At 47.9% G+C, this 26154-nt stretch overlaps 1 protein-coding gene across 1 annotated transcript in view; it reads right to left on the bottom strand.

The window, feature by feature from the left end:
* Positions 1-26154, bottom strand: part of LOC134674231 (microtubule-actin cross-linking factor 1) — a 312488-nt gene that overhangs the window by 48527 nt on the left and 237807 nt on the right. The window contains exons 49-59 of the mRNA XM_063532291.1: positions 14923-15082; positions 14241-14437; positions 12723-13669; positions 12011-12135; positions 11120-11280; positions 10527-10651; positions 4051-9458; positions 3319-3513; positions 2638-2865; positions 1959-2093; positions 933-1172 (exon numbers count right to left, since the gene is read on the bottom strand). Of these exons, the coding sequence (XP_063388361.1) occupies positions 933-1172; positions 1959-2093; positions 2638-2865; positions 3319-3513; positions 4051-9458; positions 10527-10651; positions 11120-11280; positions 12011-12135; positions 12723-13669; positions 14241-14437; positions 14923-15082 (7921 nt within the window). The remainder of the gene's footprint in view (positions 1-932; positions 1173-1958; positions 2094-2637; positions 2866-3318; positions 3514-4050; positions 9459-10526; positions 10652-11119; positions 11281-12010; positions 12136-12722; positions 13670-14240; positions 14438-14922; positions 15083-26154) is intronic.

The following is a 26154-nucleotide window of genomic DNA, read 5'->3' on the forward strand; positions in this document are numbered from 1 at the left end:
TAGCTGTTATTTAAATGGGGGCCAAATCTTTAAGGAAATGTGAAGTTTGTAGTGGGTGTGTAAGAAGACTAACTACTGACGCATTTTTGGCCAAATTTCCAACTTGATCCGAACAGGTCGGTAAACTGATGTTTGTATGCAATATTTTAATTTTTTACTTTGAGTCGTTAACAGTTACTAATTTAATTAGTTTTAGTCGTGTACAATCCATGATTAAAACGAAAATATTTTGTGAATAAAGTATTTTTAAGTAAAAAACTAAGTAACCTATGACACGAATAGTGTACGACCAATTTTATCGATAATCTCTTTATTTCAGATGTCGATTATGGGCAAAGCTGAGGAAAAGGAAATGAGGATTTGGCGTATTTATTTACCTATTCAAAAGCTGAATGGAAACAAGTTCATTTGTGGAAATCATTCTCCATCCAGTGCCTTCAATAAAAAGGGACCAGATTAAAAAAGAATGCGCGCGAATTCAGCATATTGTAATATGCCTACTTGAATAATAAACTATGTTATTTTTATCATGTAAAATAAAATTGTTTATATATATATATATATAATGTTCTTTTATTTTATTAATAGGTAGTACAGTAGGTAAATACAGCAGCACGTATCGCACATTTATCGATATCGATAAACAGTAGGTACTGGAAGTGTCGAGCCCTAGCGTTGTTTTTTTTGTGTTGGTAGTATTGTGTGGTTTTTCTTTTTTTAACAATCATGGCCTGGATGCGAGATCTTTAAGCCTGTATTTGGTGTGTTGGGATATGTACGTTCATAATTCGGTTCGAGGATTGTTCGAGAGTGCCGACTCTTAAAACGTAGTGATTATATGCTCTTTGGTTTGGCAGAACAATGTAATGTATCTAGATGTAAGTAAGCTTGTGAATAAACGCTTTTTTTTATTTATTTTTTACTCAGCTCACCTTCTCCTTGAGCGCGTTCCACTTGTCGTTCATCTTCTCCAGATCCTTCTCGAGCTGCTGCGTGGAGACGGCGGCCAGCGCGGAGCGCACCAGCCCCTGGCCGATCTTGTTGCAGTGCGCCACGTTCTGCCCGAGCGGCTCCAGCGTGCGCCGCCGCAGCTCCGCGAAGTCCTTCTGCTGCGCGCGGATCTGCTCCACTTCGGAGGATACGGGCTTCAGGCTGCGGACTTGCTCGGAGGCCTGGGGGAATACATCAAATGGGTAAAAAAAAATAGAGCCTATATTATATAATACGTCCCACTGTTGGGCACAGGCCTCCTCTGAAGCAGGAGAGGGTTTGAGCTATAATCCCCACGCTGGCTCAATGCGGGTTGGAGACGTCACATACACCTTTGAATTATGGATTCCCAGCCTAAAAATTAATACTGGTCTGATAAAAAGGTCGCGTTTCATAAGTCGTTATTAAATGTTTTCATCATCGGTTGACGTCGTACAAAGCGTACAAGAATACACAGCAATATTTCATTCAAACGAGTTGTCAGTCGGAGACCAAAACTTAAAAATACACATGCGAAATCGTAGTCTTTGCGTGTAGAAGAAATTAAAGGCACTTAAGTTTGCCCCTGTTTCTGGATATCTGAATACAATCATACTGTCTAATAGCCAGCTTATGTGTGTTATTGAGTCCTGCATCTAACATTCATCTGAATGGCGCAGTCAGTAGGATACGAATCTAATTATTTTGACACATTCACTACATGGCACACATATGTCTAGCACGATTTTCGACATGATTTCTGCGAAGAGAATTAAGACCGTTTACTAACACAGTGACAACACACAACACACAGTGAGCGAGTAACACAAAGAGGTAGCATCCGCTGGCCTCGACTGGAAGAAACTCGAAGACAGCGCGGGATCGACAACAGTGGAGAACCCTTCTAAGAGCCCTATGTCCCTGATGAGGGATAACAGGATACCATCATCATCATCACTAGCACAGTGATATTTTTCAGTCGCACTTACCTCCTGTACGTCGTCCATGACGGAGTCGTAGGCCTTGTAGAAGGCCTCGAGCTTGCTGAGTGTGTCGTCGAGGTCCTGTTCGCGGGCGCGGGCACGCTCGTCCAACTTGCCCAGCTGTTTACGGAGCCCTTCAACCTGGGAACGGACATTTTGTATCTTTATCGGAGTAAAATCACAATAAATTTGTAGGATATACATACTTATGTGAGAATTTTGCCCTTTTGAGAACGTAGAAGTAGTAATTAATAGCTATAATCAATATTCATATTTAAATAAATCCTATAGTTAATGGGATCCATTATCCCAGGTATGGGATATTTAGGGAAATATTGCGTGAAATAAGCTTCTAAGGATCATCTACTCGCCAATATATATATCTGGCCAATATATTCGAAGAAATATACCCAAGCTCAAAGTTGAATTAACGTCCAGATAATCATACTGGTAGACCTTGATAATAAGTGAGATGCTCTAAAGGCCCGACCTCCTTATGCCTTCACCTATCACTAAGTTGACTGAGTCCTGTCATGCCCTCAGTGTGGACGAGCACTGTAGAAGATTGGATACTGCAGTCACATATGGGCGCACGAGCGGGCGGACCAGCGCAGTTCCCGGTCCTAGGCATAATATAATGCAGACGCTCAGGAAATCGGTCAGGAGAAGAGAGAGAGTTCCTCACCTGGTCTCTAGTCTTGGCAGCGTCACCCGCGTACCCACTGTCGACCAGCCCCTCAGCCGCGCGTTCCACGTCGGCCACCACGTCGTCCGCTCGCTCCAGCCGCTTGTAGAAGCGTGTGATGTCGTCCAGTTGCTGGCGGACGGTCTTGATGTCTCGGCCGGGCGGTTTCATCGTGTCTAGTTCCTTCTCTAAATCTGACAGGTCCGCTGATAGGCTCTTGACTTTCTCCTGGAGGTAAAAATTGAATAAAATTTTGGGTTAGATTTTCATTCCATTTTTTCTGCCCAGCGTAATGAAGTGTATAAAATCTAAATTGTTTTTGAGGCAAAATACCGTTGGCATTAAAATTCAGCTGACCTAAACTGCTTATCGTAGTGATTTCCCCCTTATTCGTAAACTTGGTCTTTTTCTTACGAACACGAAGGTCAAACTGATGTACAGAAGCAACCGATTATCAATAGAAAGGTTTGACAAAAATTTGTTGAAAAATGCTATTTATCATAACCGAAAATAAAGACAAAACACGGGTATAGGTAGTAAAAATTAAATGTTTCTTTGAGCGTTAGCTACACTAGTCGCCACAGAGCTGCTTTCCTGTCCTACTAGTAAACCTGGTCATTCTATGTCATTTAGAACAGTTTAGAACTGTTGATGAAAATAATACTCGTGTCCGTCCCGTACCTGGAAGTGCGTCATAGCGCTCGCAGCGCCAGCGAGCCGGTCCCGGGCCTCTCCGGCCCTCGCGTCCAGCTCGTCCAGCCGCTCGGCCAGCGCGCCCGCCGTGGCGTCCAGCACGTGCCGCGCGCGCCCCGCCGCGTCCGGCCCGGCCATCTCGTGCGCCATTGTCACGATGTCGTCTACTGCTGCGTTTACACTCTATGAAGAAAAAGGTAAGTTTTAAGAATAACTGCAAAAGGCAAAGGATTAATCAAAATCAATCATATAAATCAATCAAATAATTATGCTTTGTTAAATGACCAAAAATATTAAACTGAGAAATTATTAATTAAACGATTTATAAATTTATTGTATCTGAGAAATAATGTTACAGATGTAGTACATAATTATTTTCCACCGTGTTTTCTCGGAAACGTTCGTATTTGAAATGCTACTTCAGTTAACGTCAGTACTTTTTGTACCGAGACCGACTGAAATAGCAAGACACGTTCGTACGTTTTCGTGAAAATACGATGGAAAATAATTATGCACTAAATCTGTATCGGTTGAATAATCGAGTTAATAAACTGTGATGTGATTGGATAACCACATTACATATCAACATTATTTATTTGATAATCACATATTAACTAAATCGTTTCACCTAGAGCAAATTAGAATCGGTGTTATTCACCCGACACATCGTCGACAACACCTAATCAACAGAGGGTAGAGTCACAGAGCGGGCAGTGTTACCTGCAGCGGCGCCCTGAGCGCCTGCACGGTGTCGGCGACGCGCGCGACGGCTTCAGCCGCCTGCTGGGGCGGCGCGCCCAGCGCGTCCTGCAGGCGCTCCTCGCAGCGCTGCAGCGGCGTCTCCACCGCGCGCACGCGCTCCTGGAACTCGCCCAGCTTGCGCGAGGGTACAGTGGGCAGTGTTACCTGCAGCGGCGCCCTGAGCGCCTGCACGGTGTCGGCGACGCGCGCGACGGCTTCAGCCGCCTGCTGGGGCGGCGCGCCCAGCGCGTCCTGCAGGCGCTCCTCGCAGCGCTGCAGCGGCGTCTCCACCGCGCGCACGCGCTCCTGGAACTCGCCCAGCTTGCGCGAGGGTACAGTGGGCAGTGTTACCTGCAGCGGCGCCCTGAGCGCCTGCACGGTGTCGGCGACGCGCGCGACGGCTTCAGCCGCCTGCTGGGGCGGCGCGCCCAGCGCGTCCTGCAGGCGCTCCTCGCAGCGCTGCAGCGGCGTCTCCACCGCGCGCACGCGCTCCTGGAACTCGCCCAGCTTGCGCGAGGGTACAGTGGGCAGTGTTACCTGCAGCGGCGCCCTGAGCGCCTGCACGGTGTCGGCGACGCGCGCGACGGCTTCAGCCGCCTGCTGGGGCGGCGCGCCCAGCGCGTCCTGCAGGCGCTCCTCGCAGCGCTGCAGCGGCGTCTCCACCGCGCGCACGCGCTCCTGGAACTCGCCCAGCTTGCGCGAGGGTACAGTGGGCAGTGTTACCTGCAGCGGCGCCCTGAGCGCCTGCACGGTGTCGGCGACGCGCGCGACGGCTTCAGCCGCCTGCTGGGGCGGCGCGCCCAGCGCGTCCTGCAGGCGCTCCTCGCAGCGCTGCAGCGGCGTCTCCACCGCGCGCACGCGCTCCTGGAACTCGCCCAGCTTGCGCGAGGGTACAGTGGGCAGTGTTACCTGCAGCGGCGCCCTGAGCGCCTGCACGGTGTCGGCGACGCGCGCGACGGCTTCAGCCGCCTGCTGGGGCGGCGCGCCCAGCGCGTCCTGCAGGCGCTCCTCGCAGCGCTGCAGCGGCGTCTCCACCGCGCGCACGCGCTCCTGGAACTCGCCCAGCTTGCGCGAGGGTACAGTGGGCAGTGTTACCTGCAGCGGCGCCCTGAGCGCCTGCACGGTGTCGGCGACGCGCGCGACGGCTTCAGCCGCCTGCTGGGGCGGCGCGCCCAGCGCGTCCTGCAGGCGCTCCTCGCAGCGCTGCAGCGGCGTCTCCACCGCGCGCACGCGCTCCTGGAACTCGCCCAGCTTGCGCGAGGGTACAGTGGGCAGTGTTACCTGCAGCGGCGCCCTGAGCGCCTGCACGGTGTCGGCGACGCGCGCGACGGCTTCAGCCGCCTGCTGGGGCGGCGCGCCCAGCGCGTCCTGCAGGCGCTCCTCGCAGCGCTGCAGCGGCGTCTCCACCGCGCGCACGCGCTCCTGGAACTCGCCCAGCTTGCGCGAGGGTACAGTGGGCAGTGTTACCTGCAGCGGCGCCCTGAGCGCCTGCACGGTGTCGGCGACGCGCGCGACGGCTTCAGCCGCCTGCTGGGGCGGCGCGCCCAGCGCGTCCTGCAGGCGCTCCTCGCAGCGCTGCAGCGGCGTCTCCACCGCGCGCACGCGCTCCTGGAACTCGCCCAGCTTGCGCGAGGGTACAGTGGGCAGTGTTACCTGCAGCGGCGCCCTGAGCGCCTGCACGGTGTCGGCGACGCGCGCGACGGCTTCAGCCGCCTGCTGGGGCGGCGCGCCCAGCGCGTCCTGCAGGCGCTCCTCGCAGCGCTGCAGCGGCGTCTCCACCGCGCGCACGCGCTCCTGGAACTCGCCCAGCTTGCGCGAGGGTACAGTGGGCAGTGTTACCTGCAGCGGCGCCCTGAGCGCCTGCACGGTGTCGGCGACGCGCGCGACGGCTTCAGCCGCCTGCTGGGGCGGCGCGCCCAGCGCGTCCTGCAGGCGCTCCTCGCAGCGCTGCAGCGGCGTCTCCACCGCGCGCACGCGCTCCTGGAACTCGCCCAGCTTGCGCGAGGGTACAGTGGGCAGTGTTACCTGCAGCGGCGCCCTGAGCGCCTGCACGGTGTCGGCGACGCGCGCGACGGCTTCAGCCGCCTGCTGGGGCGGCGCGCCCAGCGCGTCCTGCAGGCGCTCCTCGCAGCGCTGCAGCGGCGTCTCCACCGCGCGCACGCGCTCCTGGAACTCGCCCAGCTTGCGCGAGGGTACAGTGGGCAGTGTTACCTGCAGCGGCGCCCTGAGCGCCTGCACGGTGTCGGCGACGCGCGCGACGGCTTCAGCCGCCTGCTGGGGCGGCGCGCCCAGCGCGTCCTGCAGGCGCTCCTCGCAGCGCTGCAGCGGCGTCTCCACCGCGCGCACGCGCTCCTGGAACTCGCCCAGCTTGCGCGAGGGTACAGTGGGCAGTGTTACCTGCAGCGGCGCCCTGAGCGCCTGCACGGTGTCGGCGACGCGCGCGACGGCTTCAGCCGCCTGCTGGGGCGGCGCGCCCAGCGCGTCCTGCAGGCGCTCCTCGCAGCGCTGCAGCGGCGTCTCCACCGCGCGCACGCGCTCCTGGAACTCGCCCAGCTTGCGCGAGGGTACAGTGGGCAGTGTTACCTGCAGCGGCGCCCTGAGCGCCTGCACGGTGTCGGCGACGCGCGCGACGGCTTCAGCCGCCTGCTGGGGCGGCGCGCCCAGCGCGTCCTGCAGGCGCTCCTCGCAGCGCTGCAGCGGCGTCTCCACCGCGCGCACGCGCTCCTGGAACTCGCCCAGCTTGCGCGAGGGTACAGTGGGCAGTGTTACCTGCAGCGGCGCCCTGAGCGCCTGCACGGTGTCGGCGACGCGCGCGACGGCTTCAGCCGCCTGCTGGGGCGGCGCGCCCAGCGCGTCCTGCAGGCGCTCCTCGCAGCGCTGCAGCGGCGTCTCCACCGCGCGCACGCGCTCCTGGAACTCGCCCAGCTTGCGCGAGGGTACAGTGGGCAGTGTTACCTGCAGCGGCGCCCTGAGCGCCTGCACGGTGTCGGCGACGCGCGCGACGGCTTCAGCCGCCTGCTGGGGCGGCGCGCCCAGCGCGTCCTGCAGGCGCTCCTCGCAGCGCTGCAGCGGCGTCTCCACCGCGCGCACGCGCTCCTGGAACTCGCCCAGCTTGCGCGAGGGTACAGTGGGCAGTGTTACCTGCAGCGGCGCCCTGAGCGCCTGCACGGTGTCGGCGACGCGCGCGACGGCTTCAGCCGCCTGCTGGGGCGGCGCGCCCAGCGCGTCCTGCAGGCGCTCCTCGCAGCGCTGCAGCGGCGTCTCCACCGCGCGCACGCGCTCCTGGAACTCGCCCAGCTTGCGCGAGGGTACAGTGGGCAGTGTTACCTGCAGCGGCGCCCTGAGCGCCTGCACGGTGTCGGCGACGCGCGCGACGGCTTCAGCCGCCTGCTGGGGCGGCGCGCCCAGCGCGTCCTGCAGGCGCTCCTCGCAGCGCTGCAGCGGCGTCTCCACCGCGCGCACGCGCTCCTGGAACTCGCCCAGCTTGCGCGAGGGTACAGTGGGCAGTGTTACCTGCAGCGGCGCCCTGAGCGCCTGCACGGTGTCGGCGACGCGCGCGACGGCTTCAGCCGCCTGCTGGGGCGGCGCGCCCAGCGCGTCCTGCAGGCGCTCCTCGCAGCGCTGCAGCGGCGTCTCCACCGCGCGCACGCGCTCCTGGAACTCGCCCAGCTTGCGCGAGGGTACAGTGGGCAGTGTTACCTGCAGCGGCGCCCTGAGCGCCTGCACGGTGTCGGCGACGCGCGCGACGGCTTCAGCCGCCTGCTGGGGCGGCGCGCCCAGCGCGTCCTGCAGGCGCTCCTCGCAGCGCTGCAGCGGCGTCTCCACCGCGCGCACGCGCTCCTGGAACTCGCCCAGCTTGCGCGAGGGTACAGTGGGCAGTGTTACCTGCAGCGGCGCCCTGAGCGCCTGCACGGTGTCGGCGACGCGCGCGACGGCTTCAGCCGCCTGCTGGGGCGGCGCGCCCAGCGCGTCCTGCAGGCGCTCCTCGCAGCGCTGCAGCGGCGTCTCCACCGCGCGCACGCGCTCCTGGAACTCGCCCAGCTTGCGCGAGGGTACAGTGGGCAGTGTTACCTGCAGCGGCGCCCTGAGCGCCTGCACGGTGTCGGCGACGCGCGCGACGGCTTCAGCCGCCTGCTGGGGCGGCGCGCCCAGCGCGTCCTGCAGGCGCTCCTCGCAGCGCTGCAGCGGCGTCTCCACCGCGCGCACGCGCTCCTGGAACTCGCCCAGCTTGCGCGAGGGTACAGTGGGCAGTGTTACCTGCAGCGGCGCCCTGAGCGCCTGCACGGTGTCGGCGACGCGCGCGACGGCTTCAGCCGCCTGCTGGGGCGGCGCGCCCAGCGCGTCCTGCAGGCGCTCCTCGCAGCGCTGCAGCGGCGTCTCCACCGCGCGCACGCGCTCCTGGAACTCGCCCAGCTTGCGCGAGGGTACAGTGGGCAGTGTTACCTGCAGCGGCGCCCTGAGCGCCTGCACGGTGTCGGCGACGCGCGCGACGGCTTCAGCCGCCTGCTGGGGCGGCGCGCCCAGCGCGTCCTGCAGGCGCTCCTCGCAGCGCTGCAGCGGCGTCTCCACCGCGCGCACGCGCTCCTGGAACTCGCCCAGCTTGCGCGAGGGTACAGTGGGCAGTGTTACCTGCAGCGGCGCCCTGAGCGCCTGCACGGTGTCGGCGACGCGCGCGACGGCTTCAGCCGCCTGCTGGGGCGGCGCGCCCAGCGCGTCCTGCAGGCGCTCCTCGCAGCGCTGCAGCGGCGTCTCCACCGCGCGCACGCGCTCCTGGAACTCGCCCAGCTTGCGCGAGGGTACAGTGGGCAGTGTTACCTGCAGCGGCGCCCTGAGCGCCTGCACGGTGTCGGCGACGCGCGCGACGGCTTCAGCCGCCTGCTGGGGCGGCGCGCCCAGCGCGTCCTGCAGGCGCTCCTCGCAGCGCTGCAGCGGCGTCTCCACCGCGCGCACGCGCTCCTGGAACTCGCCCAGCTTGCGCGAGGGTACAGTGGGCAGTGTTACCTGCAGCGGCGCCCTGAGCGCCTGCACGGTGTCGGCGACGCGCGCGACGGCTTCAGCCGCCTGCTGGGGCGGCGCGCCCAGCGCGTCCTGCAGGCGCTCCTCGCAGCGCTGCAGCGGCGTCTCCACCGCGCGCACGCGCTCCTGGAACTCGCCCAGCTTGCGCGCGGGTACAGTGGGCAGTGTTACCTGCAGCGGCGCCCTGAGCGCCTGCACGGTGTCGGCGACGCGCGCGACGGCTTCAGCCGCCTGCTGGGGCGGCGCGCCCAGCGCGTCCTGCAGGCGCTCCTCGCAGCGCTGCAGCGGCGTCTCCACCGCGCGCACGCGCTCCTGGAACTCGCCCAGCTTGCGCGCGGTCGACTCCAGGAATTCCACTTGTTGGAACACCTCTGTTAGAGATAAATATACCGTTATTTGTTGATGTCTTCTCGCACTAATGATTTTTCTCAAAAATGGACGGCAAAGTCGACTTTGCCGTCTAAAAAATAGGTCGCGAAGCGCGTAGTTTATGGTCAGTCAAAAATTAAAAAGTTATAAACATTGCAGTTTCGATTTTGGGACTGCAATGTTGCATACAAATTCCATTATTTGTCGAGTTCCAAACTTTTTAAAAGTTGAAATGGCCATATCAAATGAAGGCACAGGCCCATTAAACAGCCAAACAGATGATTAGTACCGCGACTATTTAGCTGTCTTAAAATAGGTTAGCGTATTTTCAGCAGAAAAATACACGTCTATTTTTTTATAAAAAAATAAAAAGGCGGCAAGGGCTGTTTTCTATGAAAATGTATACGTAAGAATGTTGCTTTTGTAAATTATTTCTATGATATTTATATTTCTTGCACCATTTTTGAGAAAAGCACTATATATGACTCTGCTAGAAGGCTACTTGGTGGCTTCGGATTCAATTAAACGGACTCCCAAGGTCGTCCGTTTAAAACGAATCCTCAGCCTGCAAGTAGCTACTTCCGAGCCTCGACAATAATGTACTATTCTTTAAACCGCAGTAGACTACTTTTTTATGCATTGTTATGCTCTAGTTTCCTAGGATAGCGGTGCCGTCATATAGCGGCCGTCTCCATACAAATACTACGACATCCATATTTAGCCGTATTATTTAGTATGGAGGCGGCAGCTATATGACGGCACCGCTATCCTAGGAAAACCGGTCTTTAATGTGACATGAAAAGTCTAAGTAGAAACTATAAAGTAATGATTTGTTGTGTACAAAATGAACATAGATATACATAATATTTTAGAATCGCTACACTTTTCCCTTCTACAGTTTCCACTCTCTAATTGGTTTGGAAGTCGAAAAATTCCGTACAAAGCACAAATTCTCCCTTTGAATCATCTCATCCACTCATTCCTAATTTTCTAACCTCTATAGCAATGTACTATTTAATGTCATGTCTAAAGAAATAGTCCACCCTAATAATATAGTAAAAAGATCTCACCGTTATTGAGGCGGTCCCATCGCTGCTTCATGCTGTCGAGCTGAGATCGTACGATATCCTGGTCCACGTCGCAGGCCGAGATGAAGGTCTCGCCCAGAGTTTTGTTGTTCTCGTATTCACCAGACCTGACCACATATCATTAGTATTAGTTTGACATCAGGTCAAAGATATATTTTATATTTACTAAATCGGCAGCTACGTAAAGACCACTGTCAATTTTAACAATGCCAGCCGGCTTAACACAGAAATAAATAGATTAGCCATCCCGCACTAGTTAATACAGTTTAAAAAAGACGCGTATTCTATCTCGTAGGCGAGATAATGTCGCGGGGCTCGCGCTTTTGTGCTAATCCTACAAGTGTATAGACACAACCTTGTAAAACCACAAATAATACAGAAAAATCTCACGAGTTATCGTTATCGTCTCTAGGATCAGCAGAACTGACATGATACACATTCACAGACAGAAAATTTAACGAAACTCACTTAGCTACTGATACTCAGACACGTGTGTGTGTGTGTGTGTGTGTGTGTGTGTGTGTGTGTGTGTGTGTGTGTGTGTGTGTGTGTGTGTGTGAGAGAGAGGTACGTACCTCTTCCAGATGTCGTTCCTGATGCTCTGCAGCTCTCGCAGCTGCTTCTCCACGTCGCGCTTGGTGAACACGGCGGGCGGCAGCTTGCTGATTCTTTCCTCAGCCTCCGAGATCCAGGGGAGGAAGTTCTCTTGCGCCTTCGAGTATTTACGGCAGTGCTCCTGCGATGGGATATTATTATTATTGTGGTGTTGTGGGCCTTTGAGTGTCGCATCGACCAGCATTGATCTATTGTGACGGCCCTTTAAAGTTCATTACTAATGCCCGTTGCATCCAGAAAGTTCCAGATTCTTTGGGCCGTAATGTTCTGTACCTCATAGGGTTGCACTACGTGTCGCCCTAGGTAGGTACTTCTTTTTGACATTAGTGGTCCACAAGAGCAGAGAATGTGCATTGCAGTCTCCTCTGACTCCTGACAGAACCTGCATGTCGCATCTTGTTTCTTCCCAATTTGAAACATATGTTTATTCAACTTACAGTGTCCGATGGGATAACAAGTATTTAATAATTTACATTATTGAATAATACGATGCACGGTAATGGTCGTTTATACTTCGTTTTTTTAGCATTAGAAATAAGGTAAACAATCTTGATGTGTCTTTTAATTGAAAAACACATTTAAAAAATAAGTTACGCTTACGGCAAATATGTAACAATTATGAATCTAATACGATCATTTATATTCTTCTGCTTTCATAAGTAATAGTTATTGATTTTTAAAAGGCGTTTATTAAAAGACATGTCAAGATCGCTTATCTTCTTGCAAGTTCTTTCTAATGCTAAAAAAAACGAACTATATATATCTCCTGACATGGCGCAGTCGGTAGGATTCCTAGGCAGTATATTAATAAATGAAAAATATCAAGCATGATTACGGTTAGATGTCCTTACCATAGCGGCCTGTAGGCGTGTGTGTCGGTCGTGGGTCTCCCGCTTGAGTTTCTCCCACTGCGTCTGCACGCGGTCCAGGTCCTTGCGTAAGCCTTGGTGGGCGGGCTTCTTCTCCATCTCACGACCTGAACAAACAGTGTGACGTAAATTAATCTTATTATTATATGGCTACTTTTTATATTATATGACTCTAGATCTAGAACAGTGGTGGGCAAAGTACAGCCCGCGGGCCATCTCCGGCCCGCGAATGGATTTTATCCGGCCCGCCGCCGGTCCTATGAAATAATTAGTATATGGCATTGGCCCACGATTATCAATTTATACACAAATCAAAATAAATATTGGCTACAATTCTGGCCCTCCACTTAAATTTTCTAAAGTTTCTGGCCCCCCATGAAGAAAGTTTTCCCACCACTCATCTAGAAGGATTGGGTTTAATACGCAGTTGAACGTATTCTACTTTGCGCTCTACTGAAACTACTGTAAAATCACACAGAGCCTCTAAAAGCTCTGAATTACAAAGTGCAATGTGTTGAGGAGTCAGAATTGCATACTTTTGACCAGTTTTCGAGGGATGTGTTTCCATGCAAAATGTATCATTTAGACGTTGTCAATAAGGACCATTTTAATAGTACCATAAGGTCAGCAGCACCTCTTTATCCGGAGATACAGCAGCACAATTCGATCGAGAATTACTAAAGGTTGACGTTACCTTTGTCGAGCAGCATGATGAGCTCGTGCTCGCGCTGCGTGACCTCGCGGTAGAGCGGCTCGTGTCGCTCCAGCTGCTGCTGCAGCTTGTGCTTGTCGGCGGACACCTGCAGCTTGCCGGGGAGCGAGTTCAGCTCGGACTGCAGCCAGCCCAGCGTGCGGGCCACGTTCTCCTCCAGGTTGACGTTACCTTTGTCGAGCAGCATGATGAGCTCGTGCTCGCGCTGCGTGACCTCGCGGTAGAGCGGCTCGTGTCGCTCCAGCTGCTGCTGCAGCTTGTGCTTGTCGGCGGACACCTGCAGCTTGCCGGGGAGCGAGTTCAGCTCGGACTGCAGCCAGCCCAGCGTGCGGGCCACGTTCTCCTCCAGGTTGACGTTACCTTTGTCGAGCAGCATGATGAGCTCGTGCTCGCGCTGCGTGACCTCGCGGTAGAGCGGCTCGTGTCGCTCCAGCTGCTGCTGCAGCTTGTGCTTGTCGGCGGACACCTGCAGCTTGCCGGGGAGCGAGTTCAGCTCGGACTGCAGCCAGCCCAGCGTGCGGGCCACGTTCTCCTCCAGGTTGACGTTACCTTTGTCGAGCAGCATGATGAGCTCGTGCTCGCGCTGCGTGACCTCGCGGTAGAGCGGCTCGTGTCGCTCCAGCTGCTGCTGCAGCTTGTGCTTGTCGGCGGACACCTGCAGCTTGCCGGGGAGCGAGTTCAGCTCGGACTGCAGCCAGCCCAGCGTGCGGGCCACGTTCTCCTCCAGGTTGACGTTACCTTTGTCGAGCAGCATGATGAGCTCGTGCTCGCGCTGCGTGACCTCGCGGTAGAGCGGCTCGTGTCGCTCCAGCTGCTGCTGCAGCTTGTGCTTGTCGGCGGACACCTGCAGCTTGCCGGGGAGCGAGTTCAGCTCGGACTGCAGCCAGCCCAGCGTGCGGGCCACGTTCTCCTCCAAGTTGCGTCCGTCCCTGAACACGAAACATTTATGCTATAACCGTTCTAAAATTCGTAGCTACATTGGAAATCTCTCTTCTCGACAATACGCATTCTGTGTTTAAAGGCATCGACATTGATACTGAAGACCGCGGTCACATCAAACCAAGAAATCGTATGATTATTAGAACTACTATGACGCAATCGGACTAAAGTAAGTTAATGTACAAAATGTTGTACATTTTGTACATGACTACTTTTTAAGAACCTTGATTTTATATGTTACCTATTAAAAAAAAGGTCCAATAATTTGTCCAAACGACATGAACAATCATTTTAATACAAAATCGATACAAATGCAAGATGGTTAGGTAGTGAATGGATCACTCGAACTGTCATTTTAGTATTTCGAATACTATACCGCGAACAATCTAACAACAATACAAATACTCGTGGAATGAAAGAACTTTATTGCACACCTTAATAAAAGAAAACAATACAAAAGAAAACTGAAACAGAATCAGAGGTAAACAACAGGCGGTCTTATCGCTAAAAAGCGATCTCCACCAGACAACCTTTAACCATAACAATATGTATGAGACTCACTTGAGCGCCGCCTCGATCTCCGCCTTCCTGTGGTCGAGCTTCCTCTGCAGGTTGTCGTACTGGCGGCCGACGGCGGCCAGCTTGCTCTGTATGTCCTGGCGCGAGGCCGGGTCGGACAGCACGTCGGCCAGCGCCGCGCCCGCCGCCTCCAGGTCGGCCAGCAGCGGACGTTGGCCCTCCAGTTGACGCTCGAGGTTCTAACGAATGAAGGGGCCATTAGTATACTATTGATTTTTTTGGATAGTAGCAGCCAGTTTTAAAAAGGAACCTGCCATAAGAGTCATGTGTGTCGGTAGCACGGGCGATTCGAACGTCTAGTTTCTTTAAATGCCTTTTAGGCGACATATCATTAAATTTTGATGATATTTCTGCTTGTTCTCTGCATGCCAAACAAAAACCAAACAATATCATCAAATTCCGAAACACTTCATCAAAAACCTGTTTACAGAATTTAGAGGTACAAAATATAAGGTTATGGTGACCTAACTTTACTTTATTAGTCAAATCATCTTCGGTAATTTTTTTTTATCTAATGCAGCAGAGAAATACTCAGTTTAGTAATTCAACCATAATTTGGAACTTATATCTACAAAATAATGACTGCAAACACAGTCAACAAAATGTACAAAAGTTCATATATGAACAAGTGGTATCCTGGTCCCGGCACCAAAGTGTAACGCACCTCGATCTTCCTGAGCTGCTCCTCGGGCTCCTTCTCCATGGCGAGGTCGTCGAGCTTGTCGCCGATGGTCTGCAGCGCGTCGCGCAGGCGCGCCAGCCCGGCGTCGAACTCGCGCGACGTGTCCGCCGCCGCGCCCAGGCTTGACGCACGCTGCTCCAGTCTATATCGCAAGATATAAATTAGTACTCAAGTACAAGAGATCCACTTGCAATAAACCGTTGGCCTTACTAGTTACATGCGTAGGTTAATAGCAAAAATAAGGAGTGACACGCGTCTTGCTCTACGCACTATATTGGTAAGTGCTCCTAGTGATTCACAATTAGACGCATCGAATTTGCATATTTGAAACATACATCAAAGTCATTTAAAATACTTCCATAAATTTGAAGCAGACTAAGCCAAATTCCTAAATTAGATACGTACATAAGGGGGTGTATTCGAGAACGGACATTTGACGTATCAGGAGGATATCCAGTTGATGCGGATAAATCATGACTTGTGGAATCGCGTACAATCACCACCTGTCAGTGAACTCTATCCACACTAGAGGTGGGGGTGTTGTACTGAAATAGTTTTTGGGACAAGTTTTTCCTAATGGACGACGTTTTGTTTGTCGAGTATTTAAAAGCACGGACTCTATTTTTCGAAATATAACAAATATGAAGTTGCCAACACCTCGTACCTCCATTCTTATTTTTACTTTAAGTAAAATATTTTTTTGTTAACAGGCAGTCGTCTGGGTGTCTGTTGGATCAAAAAATAATGGAAATAATTTTTACATTGTTAATATGTCATTTGATTAATGGCCTTGACTCAAAACGTCACGATACGTCAGATCAGACTAATGAAAAGTCGATATTTGCATAAATAACCCTTATTTGTAAGTCGCTTAAGTACGGTAAACACGTAAATTGCCTATTTGGGGTGGTACACGTAAAACTGGTATTTTCATAGAAACGTACTTTTGGTACGCATTTTGCCAACGTGTCCCAGCTCTAGTTAGGATCACAATGTATCGCAAGTTGTTACATTTGACAACTTGTGATCGTAACTGTCAATGAAACTAGACTTTTTTGTCGATGGGTATGGCTGCCATATTTGGATTTATGACATTCAAAAGGGGATCCTACGGCATAGAGTAAACTGCATGCTCATTTTTCTACAATACTTTGATTCTTCTACTGGACGCAAGATGGAGTTAGCAGTCAAATTTCGATCTTGGCGTTATAAAAGTAAACCGCAAGAACATGACATGCAGTTGCGTGGGTGTAGATCTATCATGAAACGAACATGTGACAATTGTCTATGATTAAAAAAATAATTGACAAATAATAATATAAAGCGATACAATACTACTTCAAAATGGCAAAAAGAAAACAGATTTATTATAAACATACTTACAAATCATATAGGTAAAAAGTATAATTTTTAAACCAATGGTCGTGGGTCCTAACCCCGGCTATTAACAATGACTTTGTTGTAACTATCTTAACCAATTGCTTTTCTGTGAAGTAAAATAATTATCATGAGGAAGATGGAGTAGCCACAATAAGGTATATATTTTTCCCCTCTGGGTTAGATGGCAGGGAGAGATAGTGGAGAAAGCGGCAAAATAAGTATGTCCAGTCATAGCCAAATTAATTAATCTATCAGTTACTCAACATAAATACCCTAATAAGTTAAAAGAATCTCTAGTACGTCCAATCCATAAAAAGGGTGACCGTAAAGTATACTCAAACTATCGACCAATATCCATTCTCTCCAGTATAGATAAAATAGTTGAAAAATGTATAATCAATCAAACAAGCTCCTTTCTTCAAAAAAACAGTATATTAAATGATTGTCAACATGGGTTTCAGAAAAGTAGAAGTACTGCCACTCTTTTGTCCAAATTCACTGATGAAATTAATACTTACTTAGACGATAAAAAATTTGTTGTAGCAATATTCTATGATTTTAAGAAAGCATTCGACACTTTAGATACAAACACCCTTTTAAATGGAATGGCTGAATGTGGTGTGGGGCAGCCGCTAAACAAATGGTTTCGCGACTATCTCACATCACGTTCATACCGAGTGAAGATTGGAGACGACCTAAGTGATGAGACACTAGTACATTGTGGAGTACCACAGGGTTCCGTATGTGGCCCCGTGTGTTACTTAATGCATGTAAATAGCTTATGTGGAGTTCTGCGAAACTGTTCCGCACATATGTTTGCTGACGACCTATGCACCCTACGCGCAGGTACCAATATGATAGAAACTTGTCGTCTAGTTCAACAAGACATAGACTCAGTGGTAAAGTGGTCACATGACAATGGCATTATATTGAATTCAGATAAAACTAAGCTCCTAATTATACAATCGCCATATCTAAGCCCAACAGAAATGCCACTCCCTATGTATACCCATAGCTTTACTTGTCTTCATAATAACTTACACGATTGCCATTGTAAACCAATAGAAAAAGTTGATTGTGTTACATATTTAGGTGTTAAAGTAGATTCCGCATTTTCTTGGCAACAACATATAAATTATATCTGTAGCAAACTTAGAATTTTATTAGGAAGATTTTACCACCTTAGCTTTAAAGTACCAATTAATGTATTAAAGTGCTTATATTTTGCAATAGTTGATTCCGTGTTAAGCTATGCCCTTGATTGCTATGGTCTCACTTTTAAATCGTATATAGATAAAGTAGAAGCGCTACAAATTAGATTCTTAAAGTTACTCGTCAATAAAAAAACTAGAAACAGTTGTAAAGGTAATTATAATAAACTATTTAAAATTTGTAAAATACTCCCGGTCAGTTTAAAACACAAATACCTCTTAGCAATTAACAACCACAGCAATAAAGAGCAAATCTCGACACGAGTAGAACATAAACATAATACAAGATCAGTAGCTGTGCAAAAATATGAAATACCCCGCGTCACCAATTATTACGGAGACCGAACTCTAAAAAAAAGGTTGCCATATTTCTTAAACAGTCTTCCAGAAAATATCAGGCTCGAGCCCAATAAAACTAGATTTAAAACAGCAGTAAAGCAGCACCTATTGAAAATGCTTGGGTGACAATTGCATGCCTGTGCCTGCAAATGTCACCCAAGTAAAGTAAGGTATATCTGATTATATTAGTTAAGTGTATGATGTTAGTTTTTATAATATTTTACATTGATTACATATGTAAGTAATTATATCAGAGACTCGCACCTGCAGACAAACTGTGTAAACAGTTTTGCAGGGAACTGAATTAGATCATAAGGTTATTTCTTGTATTAATAATAGTAATAAATAAAATAAAGCATTTATTGTGTTGTTAAAAGCCCTAAGCCATGAGCCAGGGTATGTGAGGTGCATGATTACTTGATTAGGGGCTAAACTCTGGAAAACCGGACCTTCGGCGACTAGCTGCCAACTTTCCCAACTCACTTTTACATCAGCTCCTTTGATTAATAAATTCAGGTAAAATTCGTAAGAACTAAGTGCCTGTGCCATTCTCTACATTGGACGCTATGCCTAATTAGTTGTTATTGATGTTGAATTTTCAGTGGCATATAAGACACCGGTCGTATAACGACTTAGAAATTTGGATGTTTTCAGTTTGAATGAATAGCAAACTGGAGAGTTTTTGATTAATTTAAAACTTATTATTTTAGGTATTTTGTGACGAAAGGTCTTCACAGACATCGACAGAAAATCGGGAAAGCCCGGCCAGATGCGTCAGACCACGCAAAATGGAGGATTCCATGCCTACTTCTACCATGTATAGGTATCCATAATAAAATTATGTCATTAAAATACCGTTTCTTCGCAGCACTACACTTCAGTCCTTTTATTAGAATATGTAAATAATTTTGTTCTGTGAAACTTATTTTGTGTTACGAGGCTTACGAGTTACTTTGACCTACTCGTATTTTGCCACCTTAATAATAGTAGCCTCGAATTGGTTGTTATTTGTGGCTTTCCATAAAATAAGGGTACGTCTTTATGCTTCAAATGCAATAAGGACGTTTTCATCTGAAATTCCAATAGAACTTGGAAATTCCAGATGCCACATTTTTACAAGCTTTTATGTAGTTTCACTTTCACCTGCCCCGTTGTTTGTTTGTATCAATCAAATCTAAATACCCACTTCCCGGGTGTTCAATTAAGCTGAAAATTTGCATGCATAAGTAATCAAGTTTTCACAGATGTTTCGAATAAATATAGTTTTTTCAAAGGTTGTCTCCTTTCAATCATAGACAGAGACAATCATACAATCTTTGTCTTACACTTTACACTAGTACTAGCACCCAAAAGAAAAGGACGACTATAGATTTCCCGGTTCTTACTGACTGACAAATTGGTTTGACCAACTACTTATATAACATTGATGGATCAAGGCGGTTTGTTTACAGCCTGCCGCGAAACCCGAAAAGCGATATTTCTTTATCTGCCACTCTATCGCTCGGATATGCAAGAGTGATAGAGTGGCAGTTAACGAATTTGGAATTTCGTGTTTCCCCGTAGGCCCTTTGTTTGTGGTAATTTTTCCCAAAAGACGAATAGAAGTACGCACGATAAACGCCAAAAAGTTGCTATTTAAATGCTTATCATATTAATTTAAATCGTCGTTGGTGGTTCTTGCTTGTGTGAGTTATATAGATGGTCAAGCAAATCTTTTCAGTTATAAAAGGCGCGAAATTCAAATTTTCTATGAGTCGATATCCCTTCGCGCGTACATTTTTCAAATTTGCCGCCTTTTTCTACTGACAAAATCTGCTTGACCAACTATAAATGTCACTGTACCTTCACCTGCGGACTCAACCTTCACGTTATTTTTTTTTTTACAATGTTCACGCTGTCATAGTAACGAAAATAATAAACACGTCAATCGAAGTCAAGAAATTTATATCCAAGAAAAAAATGCATATTATATAAAAAAAATATGAAAAAGGAAAATATTATACAATGTTATGTAAAGAGCTTTATTTTCATATGACCCAAGACTTAGTCGAAGATTTCAAAAACCAATATCCAGCAAGCACCGTCTGGCTCTCTGCTTGTAAGATATGGAAATACAATGCACGTACCTACATATAAATATGTGTAATCATGTGCCGAAGCATATTATTAAGAGGCAAGGGGATGTCCGGTTCTCCATACAAACGTAGTCGCAATTTTCCTCTCTGGATATTGATATTATGGAATATGGAATATCAAAAAACTGACAGTGCTCAATGCATTCTGCTACATTCTTCAAATTTAGATTTCAGCTTTCAGGTTTTGGCATTATTTTCTTCCATCAATCTCACGTTCTTCAGTGTTCATGTGTACAGATTTGTTCAGTTTCAGCACAGGTTATAGTTACTTTATGGTTTCAGGAACGCGTGAAAAACGAAAGTTTAAAAGATAATAAATTTACGATGGCTGTGGGAAAGCAACAATAATTTAAAGCATCGATATAAGATAATCATCTATAAACTGTTTTCGGCCATAGCGAATACGTTTACCGCTAAGAATGTCTCAAAGTAAAAAAAAGAAGTAAGTAAATATTAACTGGCGTGTCTCACTCCGCGATTTCGTTGCTTTGCTACAGGTAGCTAAAAGTACGTCCGTTCGGCTCCAATTTTGGGGTTTGCCATAAGCCGCGCGTGGCGCTGTCGCCAGCCTAGCGGCCATATCTGTGCTGATCGTAACAGACGCGTTTTGTTAGAGAGTGAGTCTTCTGTACTTAGTACTATTATTTATTCTGTGATTAAGCTCATAAGTACACTAAGGTAGAATTGTTCGTCTATCCGTCCATATGCCACAGCAATTTTACTCAAAAACTATATTATAATGAAATTTGGAAAGTAGGTATTTTTAATTTTGTAAGCCACTACTTACTCGTAGGTTAGAATTTCAACCGATTGGCGGTGGTGAACCGATTTGGATTTTTTTTTAAAGTATAGGTATCCCGTTTTTATCAAATCCCAGTTCTGATGATGGGTCCATCCGAACTCCTCGAATCTTGTAAGTAGGCATACATATAGCGATTTTTGTGTTTTCATCAATAAAGCAAGTATTTACGTTCAAAAAAAGTGACATTTAGTGAAGTGGATCTACTCATAGGAGGTTTGTTTTTAGGGTTCCGTACGTCAAAAAGAAAAAAAACGGAGCCCTTATAGGATCACTCGTGCGTCTGTCTGTCCGTCTGTCTGTCCGTCTGTCACAGCCTATTTGCTCCAAAACTACTGGACCAATTAAGTTGAAATTTGGTACACATATGTAAATTAGTAGTAGTTTTTTTTTATAATTTTAAAATACATTTATTCGAAGTTATTTAAGAAAATAGCCTAAAAGTTACTTATCTCCGAAACTACTAAGTCTAAAATTTTGAAATACACAAAATATAAATACATAAAATCTTCACTTGTAGATGACAGGAAAACCTATTAGAAATGTGCAGTCAAGCGTGAGTCGGACTATGTACGGAACCCTAGAAACGCGAGTCCGACTCGCACTTGGCCGGTTTTTTTAAATTACGTGTAGGTATGTTAGTAAGTAGATTTTTTGGTACTAGAAATAATATTAGAATATATATAGGTATACATACTTAACTTAATAGTTTTTCTTTCACCTATGTAAGTAATATGTAAAAGGGACCGAAATATGTAATAAGAGGTGTAAAGTAAATACGAGTATTACTATACGATATGTCCAAACAAAGATCGCTATGATCAGTACAAGTTATTTTTTTAGGTCCCGTACCTCAAAAGGAAAAAACGGGACCCTTTAAGGATCAATTCGTTATCCGTCCGTCTATCCGTCTGTCCGTCTGTCTGTCTATCCGTCCGTCTGTCTGTCTGTCAAGTCAAGGCCCTTTATCTCGGGAACGGGTGTAGGTATCGAGTTGAAGAGGAATAAAGTTAATACGATTATTACTTACTATAAAGTACTCGTATGTCTAAAGAAAGAACGCTATGATAAGCAGAAAGTAATTCTTTAGGTTTCCGTACTTCATAAGGAAAAAACAGGACACTTTTAGGATCACTTTATTGTCCGTCTGTCCGTCCGTCCGTCCGTCTGTCCGTCTATCCGTCTGTGCATCCGTCCGTCTGTCCATCTTTCTACCTATCTCTGTGAATGATCATTCCGTAAGAATTTATTCCTAACTCGTCTAATCTTACAGACATAATACATTTAAATTTGTTGTTGAATCATATGATGATCAAGCATTCAGATTAAATAAAATGAGTGATATTTAATGAAGTGGAACTGCTGATGAAGACCAGCTGGAACACCCTAACGACGCGTATTTCACGTTTGGCAATATGTCTTCTTCGTTATGTTTAATCTGCAAGTTATTTTTAAGCATCATTTTAGTCGAGACCTATTTCTGGTGATGGGTTCCAGAAAGAATAGACGAAACTTTTCAAATATTTTATATATAGGTACTTATAGTATATTTTTACATTTGCATTTAAAGAGTGCTATTTGGTGAATGGAACTTTTTCATGAAGACCAGAAAGTAACTTCTCCATGACAAGTATTTAATAGGTGTTTCGGCTTAGGCTTTTAATTATTTATTATTTATACCCTCCCGGGCGGAAGAGAGGGAGGAAGAGAACTGACCACAGCGAGTATAGAATCACTCCACCTTATAAAACCAAGTCCCCCGCCGCGCTGTTTGTGTGTATGTATGTTCGCGATAGACCCAAAAACTACAGATCGGATTTTCATGCGGTTTTCATCTATCAACAGAGTGATTCTTGAGGAAGATTTAGGTGTATAATCTGTTAAGGTTTTGTGTAACCCGTGCGAAGCCGGGGCGGGTCGCGGGGTTGCATGGTACTAACCAATATGGCGTAGTGGTATCGTCTTGGATCGTCCTATTCGTTTTTCGCCAAGTTCTTAAATTAGTCCTATTTTGCTTTCGTCACGCATTCTACATTGAAAGCCACCGACGATTGTGACGAATGTAGAATGGGTGACGAAAGCAGAATAGGACTAATTTAAGAACTTGACGAAAAACGAATGGGACAACCCAAGACGATACCGGCGTAGTTGGTGTTCATTATACGTAGGTTTAGGAACTTGTCGCTTTTTTAAAATTTAATTTCCAAAATATCGATCCTAGAAGAAAAATTGTGAGGACCAAACTTGTAGAGAATCAAATTTCCTACAATTTTTGTCCTCACGGTTTTACTGTAAAATCAAAAATGCCCGAGTTATTCAAGAAAAACCGTTTTTTGAATATACACAGAAGCCTGATTCAGTCTACTTTTTGAATTTATACTCCCTTGACCCCCCCGAGGGACCTACGAAAAAAAATCCAAGAACTGATTATTCACAGGTCAAAATCTATAATGACTGAACTAAGATACCTACAAAGCAGGTGTTATTGGCCCGTCTTTATACACCTGTATCCTGTATATAGTTATACATACAACCTACGGAACATTTTATTTAATTAGATGGGTGATGGGAGGATATTTGACCTTACAAATGACTGTGCCCAAACATTTCTGAAACACATCGAACGTTTTAGTTGCAGTTTTCAGTAGTGTAAAATAATTGGTATATTTATCGTACCTCGTGTTATAAATGTAAATATAATATATTATTTTTTAGGTTCAATATACTGGCATTGGTTTCACCAAGAACGATGAGCGAGAAGCGATTAGAGCTAGAAAACTGGAAACGAGTTGGGGCGTCCGGCTGCGACCGAAGCGAGTTTGACGTTTTAAACACCGTATTTAAGGTTAATAAGGTCTACAAGCTTCGAGAAGGAGGTCAACCGCCGAATCCAACTCGGTTGGGCAGCGTTCGGGAAACTACGTAATGTCTTTTCGTCCGACATACCTCAGTGCCTCAAGACGAAAGTCTTTAATCAATGTGTCACCAAGTAATCACCAAGTGATGACTTACGGCTCCGAAACGTGGTCTTTCACTATCGGCCTCATCTCAAAATTCAAAGTCGCTCAACGAGCTATGGAGAGGGCTATGCTCGGAGTTTCTCTGCGTGATCGAATCAGAAATGAGGAGATCCGTAGACGAACTAAAGTCACCGTCACCGACATAGCCCACCGGATTAGCAGGCTGAAGTGGCAATGGGCAGGCCACATTGCGCGCAGAGAAGATGGCCGATGGAGTCGAAAAGTGCTCGAGTGGAGACCACGGACTAGCAAACGCAGCGTAGGACGTCCACCCACAAGATGGACGGACGACCTTGTTAAGGCCGCCGGAAGACGCTGGATGCGGATCGCTTCCAACCGGTACGAGTGGAGGTCCAAGGGGGAGGCCTATGTTCAGCAGTGGACGTCTTATGGCTGAGATGATGATAATGATGATGAAGGTCTACAAGCAAATATCAGCCTTCGTGAATTAAGTATTGTAACCTTAGTCACAGAATAGTAGTACAGTGGAACCTCGATAGCACGGATCTCAAGGGAAACGCCAAAACTTCGTGTTAACGAGGTTTTATCTTATAGAGTGCATCGACTTAGAGAGGTTCTTGTAGGTTTTTGTTAGTCTTAAAAACACATTAAAATTCGTGTTAGGCAGGTGATTATACATAGACACGTAAAAATACAGTTTCTTTTTTTTTGAGTTACAGAGGTTCGTTAGTAATATCGATATACATGTGGTAAAACAATACGACTATTTTTTCTAGTTGCATGGTCTCTCCGACCGCCAAGCGAACATCGCTTAGCGAGTACCTACCGCTAAGCGACTTTATCGTTGACAGCTTTTATCGCTGCGAGTAAAGAGTGCAAAGAGAGTCCTCGCCGGCAATGTGAACAGCCAGCGATCAACTATTAATATAGGTACCTATCTATTGTCTTTTACCGACACGGAATCTCTATCTTATCGCTTACACGCCCTTGGTGCTTGGACTAGTGCATATCCATACTTAATATTATAAAGGCGAAAGTGTGGCTGTCTGTTTGTCTGTCTTGTCTGTTACCTCTTCACGCTTAAGCCACTGAACCGATTTATTTGAAATAGGTATGGTATAGAGATTGGTATTATAGTCCCGAGGAAGGACATAGGATAGTTTTTATTCCAGAAATCATCCCTTAAAGGGGTGGAACTTTGTATGGGGACTTAACACAAACTGGACAACAAACTTTGTCAATAGGAACTGTCCCGCCCGCGCGGTGTAGCACCGGTGCTGGTGCACGATTTAGTTGGGTACATAGAGATAGTTTGAGTCCCGGGGAATGACAAAGGGTAGTTTTCATTCAAGAAATTACCCTTTAACTGATTGAATAAAATAATAGCTACCTACCTAAATTAATAATTCCACGCTAAAGATGTCGCGGGGAAAAGCTAGTATATATGTCGCAGTCGGATCGTATAATCCGCCGTATTACATTACGGCTAGCCGTTTTCAAAAACAGGGGCGTTTTGAAATGCGGCGGTTTAACGATTAGCCGTATTGAATGCGGCTGAATGAGAATCCGCCGGAATGTATTCGGCGCCATACGTTCTTCATCACGGCTAGCCGTAATGTAATACAGCGAGTCATTAGCCGCCGCTTTGACAGTTTTTAGTTCCCATTTTTAACACTCGTGGCGCTGCCTGACAAACGCTGGGGTGTCCATCAAATCTGGAGTTTGTCGGACTTTCTTTTCAAAAAAAAATTTCCTTCGCAGCTTAACTAGACGGAGCCCCGCTTCGCGGGGCTCCTATTTCTGAGCGGTTTGCCCTTCGGGCATCTGAAGCTACCTAACGAACCTAACCTACCTACCTATTGATTAAGTGAGACGTCCGTGAAAACGTTACACTTTGGGGAAAAAAGCGTAGGTAGGTAATTAGGTTAGGTTCGTTAGGTAACTTCAGATGCCCGAAGGGCAAACCGCCCAGAAATAGGAGCCCCGCTTGCGGGGCTCCGTCTATTTAAGTTGTGAAGGAAATGTTTTGGAAAAGAAACACATGTAGTGCGGTGGGACCATGGTAGAAATAAATTAAATTGCAAACATTGTCAAACTCCGGTTACGTAGGCGACCGATAGAACTGGTCACTCTACAATGTACGATGCGGCTAAACGTGGGCCGCCTTATTGAAGAACGTATCGCAGTGACAATCCGGCTAATCGACGAACCGCCGCATTTCAAAACGCCCCTGTTTTTGAAAACGGCTAGCCGTAATGTAATACGGCGGATTATACGTTCTGACTACGACATATATATAACAGAGATGAGCCACTGAAAATATTATTGATACACAATTATGTAGACACCTAACCTATTTTATATTAAGT

The sequence above is a fragment of the Cydia fagiglandana genome, chromosome 19, assembly GCF_963556715.1.
Source record: "Cydia fagiglandana chromosome 19, ilCydFagi1.1, whole genome shotgun sequence".
Lineage (NCBI taxonomy): Eukaryota > Metazoa > Arthropoda > Insecta > Lepidoptera > Tortricidae > Cydia > Cydia fagiglandana.